Raw genomic sequence first — 14,360 nt, 5'->3', positions numbered from 1 at the left:
CCCTTGTCTCCATCTTCTCTTTTGTCCTGTAGGGCCAGATAGCTTTCTTTACCCCTTAACCTATATTTCTTATTTCCTAGTGGTAAGAACATTACAGTTGATCCTAACACTTTGAGTTCCAACTTCTTTAGCTCCCTCCCTCTCCACCCCTTCCCTGTGGAAAGCAAGCAATTCAACATAGGCCAAATCTGTGTAGTTTTGCAAATGATTTCCATAATAGTTGTGTTGTATAGGACTAACTATATTTCCCTCCATCCTATCCTGTCCCCCATTACTTCTATTCTCTTATGATCCTTTCCCTCCCCATGAGTGTCGACCTCGGATTGCATTCACCTCCCCATGCCCTCCCCTCTATCATCCCCCCCACCCTGCTTGTGCCCTTGTCCCCCACGCTCCTGTATTGTGAGATAGGTTTTCCTATCAAAATGAGTGTGCATTTTATTCTTTCCTTTAGTGGAATGTGATGAGAGTAGACCTCATGTTTTTCTTTCGCCTCCCCTCTTTATCCCTCCACTAATGAGTCTTTTGCTTGCCTCTTTTATGAGAGATAATTTGCCCCATTCCATTTCTCCCTTTCTCCTCCCAATATTTCTCTCTCACTGCTTGATTTCATTTTTTTTTTTAAGATATGATCCCATCCTCTTCAATTCACTCTGTGCACTCTGTCTCTATGCATGTGTGCGTGTGTGCATGTGTGTGTGTGTGTGTGTAATCCCACCCAGTACCCAGATACTGAAATGTTTCAAGAGTTACAAATATTGTCTTTCCATGTAGGAATGTAAACAGTTCAACTTTAGTAAGTCCCTTATGACTTCTCTTTGCTGTTCACCTTTTCATGGTTCTCTTCATTCTTGTGTTAGAAAGTCAAATTTTCTTTTCAGCTCTGGTCTTTTCATCAAGAAAATTTGAAAATCCTCTATTTCATTGAAAGACCATTTTTTCTCCTGAAGTATTATACTCAGTTTTGCTGGGTAGGTGATTCTTGGTTTTAGTCCTAGTTCCTTTGACTTCTGGAATATCCTATTCCATTTCCTTCGATCCCTTAATGTAGAGGCTGCTAGATCTTGTGTTATCCTGATTGTATTTCCACAATACTTGAATTGTTTCTTTCTAGCTGCTTGCAATATTTTCTCCTTCACCTGGGAATTCTGGAATTTGGCCACAATGTTCCTAGGAGTTTCTCTTTTTGGATCTCTTTCATGCGGTGTTCTATGGATTCCTTGAATATTTATTTTGCCCTCTGGTTCTAGAATCTCAGGGCAGTTTTCCTTGATAATTTCATGGAAGATGATGTCTAGGCTCTTCTTTTGATCATGGTTTTCAGGTAGTCCCAAAATTTTTACATTGTCTCTCCTGAGTCTATTTTCCCCGTCAGTTGTTTTTCCAATGAGATATTTCACATTATCTTCCATTTTTCCAATCTTCTCGCTATGTTCTGTGATATCTTGCTTTCTCACAAAGTCCTTAGCGTCCATCTGTGCCAATCTAGTTTTGAAAGAACTATTTTCTTCAGTGAGCTTTTGAATCTCCTTTTCCATTTGGCTAATTCTGCTTTTGAAAGCATTCTTCTCCTCATTGGCTTTTTGAACCTCTTTTGCCAATTGAGTTAGGCTAGTTTTCAAGGTGTTAATTTCTTCAACATTTTTTTGGTTTTCCTTTAGCAGGGAGCTGATCTGCTTTTCATGCTTTTCTTTCATTTCTCTCATTTCTCCTCCCAGTTTTTCCTCCACCTCTCTAACTTGATTTCAAAATTCTTTTTGAGCTCTTCCATGGCCTGAGCCCATTGGTTGGGCTGGGACACAGAAGCCTTGATTTCTGTGTCTTTGCCTGATGGTAAGCATTGTTCTTCCTCATCAGAAAGGAAGGGAGGAAATGTCTGTTCTCCAAGAAAGTAGCCTTCTATAGTCTTATTTCTTTTCCCTTTTCTGGGCATTTTCCCAGCCAGTGACTTGACCTCTGAATATTCTCCTCACACCTACCTTGCCTCCTGATCCTCCCAGCCAGCGTTTGGGGACTGAGATTCAAATGCTGCTTCCCTCCTTAGGGCTTTTGGCGGGGGCAGGGCTGCTATTCAGTGTGAGATTAAGTTCAGATGGTCAGGTCGGGGCAGGGCCGCCTCTCAGGCTCAGTTCCCTCAGGGGGTTTATGCACAGACCTTCCACAATGGATCCAGGCTCCTGCCCGCTTGGGGAGCCCCTGTCTGCAGCCGCCTCTCAGCTTCTACCTCCCGGGAGGGCCCGAATCATGGGGACACCCTACTCCCCTCTCGACCCGCCAAAGAGACTGTCTCACCGACCCCCGTCACCTGTGGGTGGAGGGACTTGTGCGGCCGCTGCAGATCCCGTCCCTGAAGCCTGCTCGGGTCTGTTTCTCTTGGTGCCGTGGCCGCAGCAGGTCTGGGCTGGGCTGAGCTCCGCGTCTGCAGCGCGATGGACCTTTTGCGAGAGGTTTGCAGGTCCCTCTGTGGGTGGAGGGACCCGCGTGGCCGCTGGAGATCCCGTCCCCGAAGCCCACTCGGATCTTTTCCTCTCGGTGCCGCAGCCACTGCAGGGCTGCCCTCTGCTCCCAGTACCGGCGCCCAGTCCGCAGTGTGAAGGACCCCCCGCGAGAGGTTTGCAGGTCTCTCCGGAACAGAAATCTCCCTCACTCCAATATTCCATGGCCTCTGGATGCAGAATTCACCGTGAGTTGCTCCCCTGCAGCCGTTCTGTGGGTTGTGGGTTTGGAGCTATGTGTATGTGCGTCTTTCTACTCCGCCATCTTGGCTCCGCCCTCCATTAAAAAAATTTTTGAGTTCCACATTTTCTTCCTCCCTCGCCCACCTTTCCCCATCCTAAGATGGTAAGCAATTTGGTATGTTATATATGTGAAATCATATAAAACATATTTCCATATTAATCATGGTGTAAAAGAAGAAACAGACCAAAAGAAAAAAATTCATGAAAAAAAGTGAGTATCACACTTTGATCTGCATTCAGACTCCATCAGTTCTTTGTCCGGATATGAATTTTTCTGCATGGTCCTTTGGAATGTTGTTGGATCATTGTACTTCTGGGAATAGCCAAGTGTTCATAGTTGATGACTGCATAATATTACAGTTACTGTGTACCATTTTCTCTTGGATCTGCTCACTTCACTTTGCATCAGTTCATGTAAGTCTTTCCAGGTTTTCTGAAATACTACTTATCATTTCTTATAGCACTATTGTATTCCATTATATTCATATACTACAATTTGTTTAGCCATTCCCCAACTGATAGGCATCCCCTCAATTTCTAATTTTTTGCCACCACAAAAAGAGCTGCTATAAATATTTTTGTACAAGATTCAGACCTAGTAGTAGTATTACTGGATCAAAGAGTGTCAAATTGCTCTCCAAAATGGTTGAACTAGTTCACAACTCCACCAACAACGCATGTGTCCCAATTTTCCCACATTTTCTCCAACATTTATCTCCTTTTCTGTCATATTAGCCAGTCTGACAAGTGCAAAGTGGTACCTCAGAATTGTTTTAATTTGCACTTCTGTATTCAATAGTGATTTGGAGCATTTTTTTCATATGACTATAGACAGCTTTGATTTCTTTATCTGAACATTGCCTATTCATATACTCTGGTCATTTATCAATTGGGGAATGACTTACTCTTACAAATTTGACTCAGTTCTCTATATATTTGAGAAATTAGGCCTTTATCACAGACACTTGCTGTAAAAATTATTTCTCAGCTTTCTTCTTTCCTTCTAACCTTGGTTGTACTGGTTTTGTTTTAATTTGATATAATCAAAATTATCAATTTTGCATTTCAGAATGCTCTCTGTCTCTCTTGTTTGGTCATAAATTCTTCTCTTCTCTATAGATTTGATAGATAAGCTATTCCTTGCTCTCCTGATATGTTTATGGTATCAGCCTTTATGTCTAAATCACATATCCATTTATATTGGTATGTGGTGTAAGGTGTTGGTCTATACCTAATTTCTGCCACACTGTTTTCCAGCTTTCCCAGCAGTTTTTGTCAAATAGTGAGTTTTAGTCCCAGAAGTTGGGGTCTTTGGATTTAGCAGACATAAGATTACTAGGGTCATTTACTATTATGTCTTCTGTACCTAATTTATCAGAGTGATCCACCACTCTATTTCTTAGTTAATGCCTGATAGTTTTGATGGTTATCACTTTATAATTTGAAGTCTGTTACTGTTAATTGACCTTTTGTTTTTCTAGATGAATTTTGTGATTATTCTTCTAGCTGTATGAAATAATTTTTTGGTAGCTTGGGATGGCACTGAGAGAGTATATTAATTTAGGTAGAATTGTCATTTTTTATTATATTAGTTCGACCTATCCATGAACAATTGACATTTTTTCAATTGTTTAGATCTGACTTTATTTGTATGAAGTGTTCTGCAATTGTGTTCATAGAGTTCCTGGTTTGTCTTGGCAAGTAAGACTCTCAGGTATTTTATGTTGTCTACAATTACTTTAAATGGAATTTCTCTATCTCTTGCTGCTGGGCTTTGTTGGCTCTATATAGAAATACTGATGATGATTTTTATATTTTATGTCCTGCAATTTTGTTAAAGGTGTTAATTTCAACTATTTTTATATTATACATAGTTATATAACATATTATATATTTTTATATTCAACTATTTTTTCAGTCGATTTTCTAGGATTCTCTAAGTATAATATCATATCATCTGCAAAGAGTAATGGTTTTGTCTCCTCATTACCTATCCTCATTTCTTCAATTTCTTTTTTTTTCTCTTATTGCCATATCTAACATTTCTAGTACAATACTGAATAACAGTGTTGATAATGGACATCTTTGTTTGACCTCTTATCTTACTGGGAAGCTTATTTGGTTACTGTAGGGTAATTTTTAAAAATCTTGATATTACAGTTGAGGTATCAAAAATTAACAATTTTAAGTTTACTATTTTTAAATTGTTAAAAATTAACATGCTCAAATGAAACTAATGCTTCACAGGCATCTAAAAGGCTAATTTATTTTAGTACTTCATTTCTTTATATTGTGAACTTGATTTTGTAATTATTCTTTAAACTTAAATGTGTCTAATCAGTACAATATTTTATCAAAATATTCTTTCCCATAGCTGACTTCTTTCTCCATTATATCAAGAATCTTTAAAAAGAATGATTAATACAAATGAATGGTGTCATTTCCCATCCAGATGCACTCCCCTGGACTACTTCATGATCCATGTACCTCTTCCTCCTGGAAGATCCCTTCAGACCATAACTTATATCTCCTCAGATCTCTTCCCTCAGGGACCTCTCCCGCTGATGGGAAGATGGAGAACTCTCAGAACTCCCATTTAAGGAGGTCAAGTGCAGGCGAGCCCTATCTCTTCTTTTCCCAGCTGGCTGCACTACTCTGGACTTTTCTATCATATTCCCATGCTTGATACCTTTCTTCTACCTTCTCTCCTTTTCAGTTTCCTTTTCTGTTTTGTCTTACCACATTAAAATGTAAGTTTCTTGAGGTCAGACACTGCCTTTTGTCTTTCTGTGAATCCCAAGCACTTAGCACATGGCAGGTTCTTAATAAATGTTTACTGTCTATGTTCAAAGATAGCTATTGTCCCTGCTCCCAAAGTCCCAGTACTGCTAATGCTCATTACTGACCACATCAATGCAAATGCCATCCTGCCGAAAAGTTTAGAGTGCTATCTCAAGTATGAAACAATTAACTTCAAAGAAGTCATAGATAATGAAAATGAAAATTTATTACTGTGGTTTTTAGAAAACAGTGTTAAAGATGTTGGTAGTGGTTATACTATGCCTTCTCTGTGTTGTCTCTGAGAGCTGTGTCTAGTAACTATCTTTTTGCTCTGAAGTTCTATGTACTATGGAATGATTTTTGCTTGAGATAAATATGAATATCAGACAGGCATCACAGTATCCTGCAGAGAGCTGCTGGCCTCAAGAATCAGAAAGATGGGTTCAATTCCTGCTTCTGATGTGTATTGGCAGTGTGGCCCAGGGCAAATCACTTAACCTTTCTGGGCCCATTGGCAACTCTTTAAGACTAAATTGAGAACAGGTGTCAATCTACATTAGTAGAGGGAGTTTCTTCACTGGGAACTCCTCAGATAAATGAAATCATAGATCTGGTCCAAAAATATGGAAGAGTCCCACTTGTATATCAAAGATGTAAGCAAGATTTTTATGAGTCTCACTATCCTAACAAAGTTTTATGGTTTTGACAAAAAGTTTCTCTATGCCATGTTATATAATAATTTCTATAGAGGCCTTCATTTCTGCCTCTGGCTTCTCTACTCTCATTAATTGCAAAGTAAAGGTGTGATCTCATACATGATTTTAAACATAAATGAAAAAGATAAGATGGGTATTAAGCCCTTCATACTCACTATTCGGAGACATAGAATTGTAGATGCTTATCAATTTTATCATTCTTTTGCACACACTTTTAAGTTTGTTTCTTCCATTTTTATTTCAACTCCCTTGAGAGAGGAGAAGGTAGGAATCCCAGGAGTTGCTATTTGTGGTTTTAACGAGATGAAAAGTCAAAAAATTAGAATGAAAACAAATAAACAAGAAATGACTTTAAATTGGCAACTGCCATGATTAGTTAAGCTGGTCCAACTCTCAGTACCAGAGTTTGTAGGGTGTTGCTTTTACTGCTCCCAGGTGTATTATACACAAAACACTTCTCAATCAGGACTCTAGAGTTCTAATATCTCTCCTTTCTTCTAACACTGCGATTCAAGTGATGACTGAATTTAGAGCTGACAGTGACTTTAGAAATCTATCTTCCTCAATTTACAAATGAGGAAAGAAAGTAAGGCCCAGAGAAATGAAGGAATAAGTAGTAAAAGAGTTACTTGGGCCTGTCTTCATTCCACTACAGCAGTTATTGATTAAACCTAATACTGTAGTAAACTTAACGAAAGAGAAAAATAAAGAGTGCTCAACCAGTGGGCACAAAGTATAAAAGTTAAATTTAGATTCGTTTGGAGTCACCTAGAGGTGACTGTACTCTGGTTGGAAATGGAGGTGGTACCTAATGTGAGAAGGGGATAGTCTTTACAGCAAACATTTACCGAGAACCTTCTGCATGTAACTGAAAGCAAGAGAAAGAATGGGGGAGGGGGAGTTTAAGTAGAGAGGACTAAAGACAAAAATCAAACCCAAGGCACAGAAAGTGGTAATTTCAAGCTCTTGAGCATTACTGACTCCCTGATTCTGCACAACATAGTCCATCTGCCGACCATGTGTATTTTCAGTGGCTGCCTCCTCCCTACACCCAATACCTGATATGCTTTTCCTCCTCAACTGTGTTGCCTGGCCTCCTTCAAATCTCAGCTCATGTCCCACTTCTGCAAGAAGCCTTTCCCTGGTCTCCCTGAATAGCAGTTTCTTGTCTCTGGGATTACCTCCAATTTATCTTGTATACGTCATGTCCATCCATAGTTATTTACATGGTATCTCCCCCACTGGAATGTAAGCCCCTTGAGGGTCAGTATTATCTCTAGTACTCAGCACTGAGCCTGGCACTTAGGAAGTGTTTGCTTAATAAATGTTTGCTGGTTGTACAGATTTCTGGGTGTAAAAAGTCCCACAGCCGGTCCTTCCTGCCTGCTTGCAGTAGGTTTTGTAATGCATTAACCTTTTCCAGCCCCAAGGCTTTTATTTTCCCTTCCTCAGAAACACAATACAAGTGAAACCCTGTGGCCGAGGAAACTTGATTCCCCACGGGCCTTTCAGGGCTCAAGTATTAGAGACCATTAACCATTTAAGAGTAGCCGTGAGGAGACACTTAGAATGGTTAATGGGGCAGACCATCCAAGCGTGGTCGCTTTCATTTCTTAAAAGCCCTCAGTTCTCTCCCTGCCCCAAATCCGGGTCCTGAATTAGATGCCTGGTTTCAGAGCTGGAAGGAAGATTCCTCTGAAGTCATTTAATCCCACAACACCCCTCCCTCCCTCACCCACTTTACAGATGGGAAAACTGAGGCCAAGTCCTGAGGTCACACATTTAGTACGGATTTGAAAACAGTCCCTCTCATTGCAGGTTGGGGGTGGTGGAGGGGGCCGAGGCGGGGGGAGGGGACGGGAGGGGGGGATGGTGGCGGGTGGGGGTGGAATCTTCGGGCAAGCCTCTTAACCTGTTTGGAACAGCATCTACTTCATAAAGTTGAGAGGATGAAAAATGGATTACTGTAAAACACAATATAGAGCAATCGATACTAATAAGAGCAGTTAGTATTATTACCACACCACTTTTCCTGGCCGGGGACGGGGAAGTGGGGGGGCGGGGCGCTGATACCAGGGAACGGGGGAGAGGACGTCCCGGCTGCCTCGGTCCTTCCTCACCCCTCCGAGCCGCTGGAATTTTCCACAGTCACCAAATAAGGGTAACCAGCACGCTGCGCGCCCCCGCAAGCTCGCCCGAGCGCGCGCCCTGCGTGTGTAACCGTGACATCTGCCATTGAACTCAACTCTACAGAAAGGCCCATGGTCGCCGTAGTGAATCACCCGCGCCGCCCCGAGGCTCTCCCCCTTTCTGCTTGTCCGTTCCAGGCGCCCGCGCATCCGCCCCACCTCTGTTTCTCCTCCCCTGCCCCCCACTCCTTTCCGAGCGGCCCCGAACCCAGTCAGCCGCCCGTGGGTACCGGGCTCCGCTCACTCGCCGCGCCCCCTGCCAATCAAGCAAACGTCGGACGAGCCCGCCTTTGGGCCGCTCGGAGGCGGTGGAAAGGAGCCTGTACTTTTTGGGTCGCGAGCCCAACGCCTCCCCTCCCCCCTCGCCACCCCCCTCAACCCCCACCCCCGACCAGTCCCTCCTGCGCGAGACGAGGACGCCCAGGGTCTCCCGGGAGGGCAGGGCGCGGGGTGGGGGTGGGGGGCTCATTTGCATAACGGACGCCTTCCTGCCTCCTCGCGCCGGCTCAAGTCCCGCCCCACGCCCTGCTTGAAATCTGTTGGGCCACCGGCCCATCACTCCGGCCGAGGAAAGCCTGTGGCACCGGCTGGAAGGGTTTGTGCGGGCGGGCCCGGGAATAGATTGGTCCTGGTGGTTTCTAGGAGGCGGTGGGAGGTGGTTATAAAAGCGGGGGACCCGGGGGGTGCGGTCGGCGAGAGCTGAGGCTGGCGCGGAGGGTGTCGCGGTGTGGGGGGGACGGAGGGGAGCCAGGCCTCCGACCGTTGAGGCCGCGGTTTCTCATCGCCCGTTGTCTCCCGTCTCCTTTGCTTTCTTTCAGTCAGGATGTCTGCGCGGGGCCCCGCCATCGGGATTGACCTGGGCACCACTTACTCGTGTGTGGGCGTTTTCCAGCACGGGAAAGTGGAGATCATCGCCAACGACCAGGGCAACCGCACCACCCCGAGCTATGTGGCCTTCACGGACACCGAACGCCTCATCGGCGACGCCGCCAAGAACCAGGTGGCCATGAACCCCACCAACACCATCTTCGACGCCAAGCGGCTCATCGGCCGCAAGTTTGAAGACGCGACGGTGCAGTCGGACATGAAACACTGGCCGTTCCGGGTGGTGAGCGAGGGCGGGAAGCCGAAAGTGCAGGTGGAGTACAAGGGGGAGATTAAGACCTTTTTCCCGGAGGAGATCTCCTCCATGGTCCTGACGAAGATGAAGGAGATCGCCGAGGCTTATCTGGGCGGGAAGGTGCAGAGCGCGGTCATCACGGTCCCGGCCTACTTCAACGACTCGCAGCGCCAGGCCACCAAAGACGCCGGCACCATCACCGGCCTCAACGTCCTGCGAATCATCAACGAGCCCACGGCGGCGGCCATCGCCTACGGCCTGGACAAAAAGGGGAGCGCGGGGGGAGAGAAGAACGTGCTGATCTTTGACCTCGGGGGCGGCACGTTCGACGTGTCCATCCTGACCATCGAGGACGGCATCTTCGAGGTGAAGTCGACGGCCGGCGACACCCACCTGGGCGGGGAGGACTTTGACAACCGCATGGTGAGCCACCTGGCTGAAGAGTTCAAGCGCAAGCACAAGAAAGACATCGGCCCCAACAAACGAGCGGTGCGGCGCCTCCGGACCGCCTGCGAACGAGCTAAGCGCACCCTGAGCTCCTCCACTCAAGCCAGCATTGAAATCGACTCACTCTATGAGGGCGTGGACTTCTACACTTCCATCACCCGAGCCCGATTCGAGGAGCTCAACGCCGACCTCTTCCGCGGGACCTTGGAGCCCGTAGAGAAAGCCCTCAGAGATGCCAAGCTGGACAAGGGACAGATCCAGGAGATTGTGCTGGTGGGCGGCTCCACTCGTATTCCTAAAATCCAGAAGCTGCTGCAAGATTTCTTTAATGGCAAGGAGCTTAACAAGAGCATAAACCCTGACGAGGCTGTAGCGTACGGAGCAGCTGTTCAAGCAGCGATTCTTATTGGAGACAAATCGGAGAACGTGCAGGACCTCCTCCTGCTTGATGTCACTCCGCTGTCCTTGGGCATTGAAACCGCCGGTGGAGTGATGACTCCCCTGATTAAGAGAAACACCACTATTCCCACGAAGCAGACCCAGACCTTCACAACTTACTCCGACAACCAGAGCAGTGTCTTAGTGCAGGTGTACGAGGGAGAAAGGGCGATGACCAAGGACAACAACCTGCTCGGCAAGTTCGATCTGACTGGTATCCCTCCAGCCCCCCGTGGGGTGCCCCAGATCGAGGTGACTTTTGATATAGACGCCAATGGCATTCTCAATGTCACTGCAGCAGACAAAAGCACCGGCAAAGAGAACAAAATTACCATAACTAATGACAAAGGCCGTCTAAGCAAGGACGATATTGACCGGATGGTACAAGAGGCAGAAAGGTACAAGTCAGAAGATGAAGCAAATCGTGATAGAGTTGCTGCCAAAAACGCAGTGGAGTCATATACCTACAACATAAAGCAGACAGTCGAAGACGAGAAACTGAGGGGCAAGATAAGTGAACAGGACAAGAACAAGATCCTGGACAAGTGTCAAGAAGTGATAAGCTGGCTAGACCGAAACCAAATGGCAGAAAAAGATGAGTTTGAACACAAGCAGAGAGAGCTTGAAAGAGTCTGCAATCCTATCATCAGCAAACTTTACCAAGGAGGACCAGGTGGAGGCGGTTCGGGTGCCTCAGGGGGACCAACCATTGAAGAAGTGGACTAAAGCATGCACTCCCAGTCAACAGCAAACCTTTACCATTCTCTACACGTTATTTTTTTTTTCGTTTATCCTTTAAAGTGTCAGTGTGCCAAGTACAAAGTTTATTGAAGAAAATCTTAGCCTGCTGTATGCATATGAAAGCAAAGGTACAACAACTTAGTTTAGTAAAGGTTAGTTCTAAAGATTGTTTATTTAAAAAAACTAATGTTCAGGGTTTGTCTTTAATGCATTTTGTGTGTTTGCTAACTTGAGCATTTTTTCTTAACACTTACAGTTTGTGCATGAAGATTTTGTTTGGGGAGGAAAAAACACCTATAAAAAAACCGTTTTCCCACCTGTCCTGTGGAAGCTTTGGTAACAATAAAATATTGAGAAGCTTAACCTGCTTATTTTTTATGTATTGGCGTTTTTAAGATTCGATTTATTAGCTTAAAAATAAGTATAAGTTTATAAGAACAATTTTCAGTCTTAATAATGAGGGCTTTAAATCATTAGATACTAGTTTACAGATTGTCAATTATTATAAAAAGCAAAATTGGTCTTAAAATGACCGTCTGTGATGCTCTCAAATGTTTACTTAATTTTGCTGCCATATAGACAACAAATTTGATAAAAATTTTGGTTACTCTTGTTGAAGAGGTTAAAACTTTTGATATTGGAGTGCCTTGGGAAGAAGGTAGGGGAAAGAGAACAGAGCTTTAAATAAATGTCCTTTATGTGGCTACTGACTTAAATTAGCAAAATCCAAAGGGAAAACTGGGGAAACATTCTCAGTATATAAAATCTAGATGGGGCATTTGGATACCTTCTTAAGAACTTCTAGGACCTTCTAGGAGGTAAGTGTGATATGAACACACTACCCTTTGTAGAAGTTCCCCAGTAGAAACCAGAAGTGGGAATAAGTTGTTTCTTTAAGTATGGGTTCACAAAACTTGCTACCAGCACACTTAACTGAGAGTAAAGGACTAAAAGAAAAAAATCTGGGGTAGAGGGTGGCTTTTCTAATACAGGAATTACTGACCTTTTGTGACAAATTTCATAAAGATCATAGAGCTAGAGTGAGAAGGGACCTTGGCCCATCTGGTCCTGGTCAGTTGAGGAAACTGAGGCCCAGAGGAGTAGTAACCTGCCCAAGGTGTTTTGTAAGTATTGGAGGGCTGTACACACACAAACACACACACCCAACTCCCTTTTAGCACCTACCAATCAGACTATATTAATTTGCCATTAAAACTACATATATCATCTTTTTCTGTTTAATGTTTCTCTAAAGACCACAGAAGTCCTTAAAAGAGAAATCCAGAATTATAGAGGTAAGATCACTATAACTTTTGACCAAAATTTAATAATATTCAACACTTGGGCCATTTATAGTCTATCCTTGGGAGGGAGGAAGAAAGGGAAGGGTTATTAGGAAGCTATTTACAGTTACATAAAATTGCATTTAAATTTCTCAGGTGTTTGACTTGCTCCTTATAAGAGGAAGAACTTAATTTTGAGAAAGCAAAGCTATGTTTGGGGGGAAATGGTTAACCTAACTTTCTCCACTATCCTTTAGACATTTTGACAATTTTTTTTTTGAGTTTGCTTCATATATTTGTAGTAGTAATATTAAGAAAGTAATAGATCATAGAACATTGGAATTGAGGAGCCTTAGAGGTAATATAATCCACAAATGAGGGAACTGATGACACCTACAAGGAAAAAAGTGATTTGCCCAAGAACACAACACTTCTGTCAGAGCTGGAACCCTAGACCTCAGCCTCTGGAGTTCAGTCAGTCTCTAGAGCCCAAGTGTACTTTCCTCTCAACTCTCATGTTACATGTTAAATGATAGAACAAGGGATGGCTTCTGTCCAATTTTAAAATCAGCATCAGAACGCAAGGTTTTGCCAGTGGCCCTCTATTATTTATACAAGCTTCCTTAAAAACAAGACAAAAAGAAAACCTACTTAGGTTTTGGAGAAATGCAGGTAATCTTTCCTTCTGAAAAACTAAAACATCCAGGATTTGAAAATCCTAACTCCATTTAGTAGAGTTGGTGTTAATTCAGAGGAAAAACTTCATATGTGAGAGAAAAAAGGGCTTGTGAATGATTATAGATAGTACCATATAAAAAAAATTCATGAAAACTGCCCAGAAATAAACCAACTGGGTAAGTCATGATCTTCCTGAAAGGAAAACATGTAGAACTCTTGTTATTATTGATATATATCTTACCCCTCTTCTTTAATTTACCCTTCAAAAGTATTTGCATTTTAGGCCCCTTTTTTGGTGTTATTTAAAACTTAATAGCATTTAGTATACAGATAATTTGTTTTAAGCCTATCTAAAGGCATTTACATACTGAAGAGCCAAGACTGAGACCCTGGTGTTAACGCAAGTTATCAAGGATGCTAGTGTTCTTGCATTCTACCACTTTAAAAATGATTTGTAAAATATTGCCTCTTATCCTCTTTTTTTTTTATTTTTTGGATTTGAGTTTTAGCCCCAGCATTCGCTAACCTATAATTATGATTGAATCACTTAACTTCTCTACACCTGTTTTTTCACCTGTAAAGTAAGGGGTTACTTGTAATACTAATCTCAGTTATGATAAAATGATCTATGAAAATCTTAAAACACTGTAAATTGGAGCTGATATTTTCATTTTGCCACAGATCTGGGGATATTGAGATTGGGGATTTGCAAATGTCTTTGAAAAAATATAGTGTCATAAAGCAAAGAGCTAAGACTAAATCTTAAAACTGTTTTGCTTTAACTTTTTTGCTGAAAATTTAATGTATTAAACACACTAATTCCACCTCTTCCTCCCCCCCCCCCCTTTGTTTTCAACGGGGGAGACTTTAATAAGCAAATTACTAAGGGAAAGTCATCTAAACGCCAGTTAATGTTTCCCTCAAGCATTGTACCTGCAAAGCAAAGTTGTCCTTGGCCTTATCTAGTATTTTTAAGTGGTAGTCAAAAAGTACCAAGAGGAAGATATTTCAAATTTCCTGATCACTTCAGGGTTTGCAAAGCCTCACACCAACCTTGTGAGCTTATTTTCCCATTTTGCAGATAATGAATTGCAGGTGAAATAACTTGCCCAGGGTCACATAGCTAATAGGTATCAGAGCTAGCATTTGAACCCAGATCACCTAAATTATATATCCAGCACTGTGCCACACTGCCCGCATATATTAATATACAGTTTCAATTGTTAGCA

At 43.1% G+C, this 14,360-nt stretch overlaps 1 protein-coding gene across 1 annotated transcript; it reads left to right on the top strand.

Moving 5' to 3' along the window:
• Positions 1-8,895: 8,895 nt before the first annotated feature.
• On the top strand, positions 8,896-11,533 carry HSPA2 (heat shock protein family A (Hsp70) member 2). The gene is made up of 2 exons (XM_072629614.1): positions 8,896-9,019; positions 9,243-11,533. Exon 2 carries the CDS (start codon positions 9,248-9,250, stop codon positions 11,153-11,155), a length of 1,908 nt encoding a protein of 635 aa, XP_072485715.1. The 5' UTR covers positions 8,896-9,019; positions 9,243-9,247; the 3' UTR covers positions 11,156-11,533.
• The last annotated feature ends 2,827 nt before the right edge of the window (positions 11,534-14,360 follow it).

The sequence above is a fragment of the Notamacropus eugenii genome, chromosome 1 (genome assembly GCF_028372415.1).
Source record: "Notamacropus eugenii isolate mMacEug1 chromosome 1, mMacEug1.pri_v2, whole genome shotgun sequence".
NCBI classification, from domain to species: domain Eukaryota; kingdom Metazoa; phylum Chordata; class Mammalia; order Diprotodontia; family Macropodidae; genus Notamacropus; species Notamacropus eugenii.
This window is presented reverse-complemented; position numbering and strand designations above follow the sequence as displayed.

Coding starts and splice junctions, on each gene's coding strand:
- HSPA2 (XM_072629614.1), top strand. CDS start 9,248: ATGTCTGCGCGGGGCCCCGCCATCGGGATTGACCTGGGCACCACTTAC.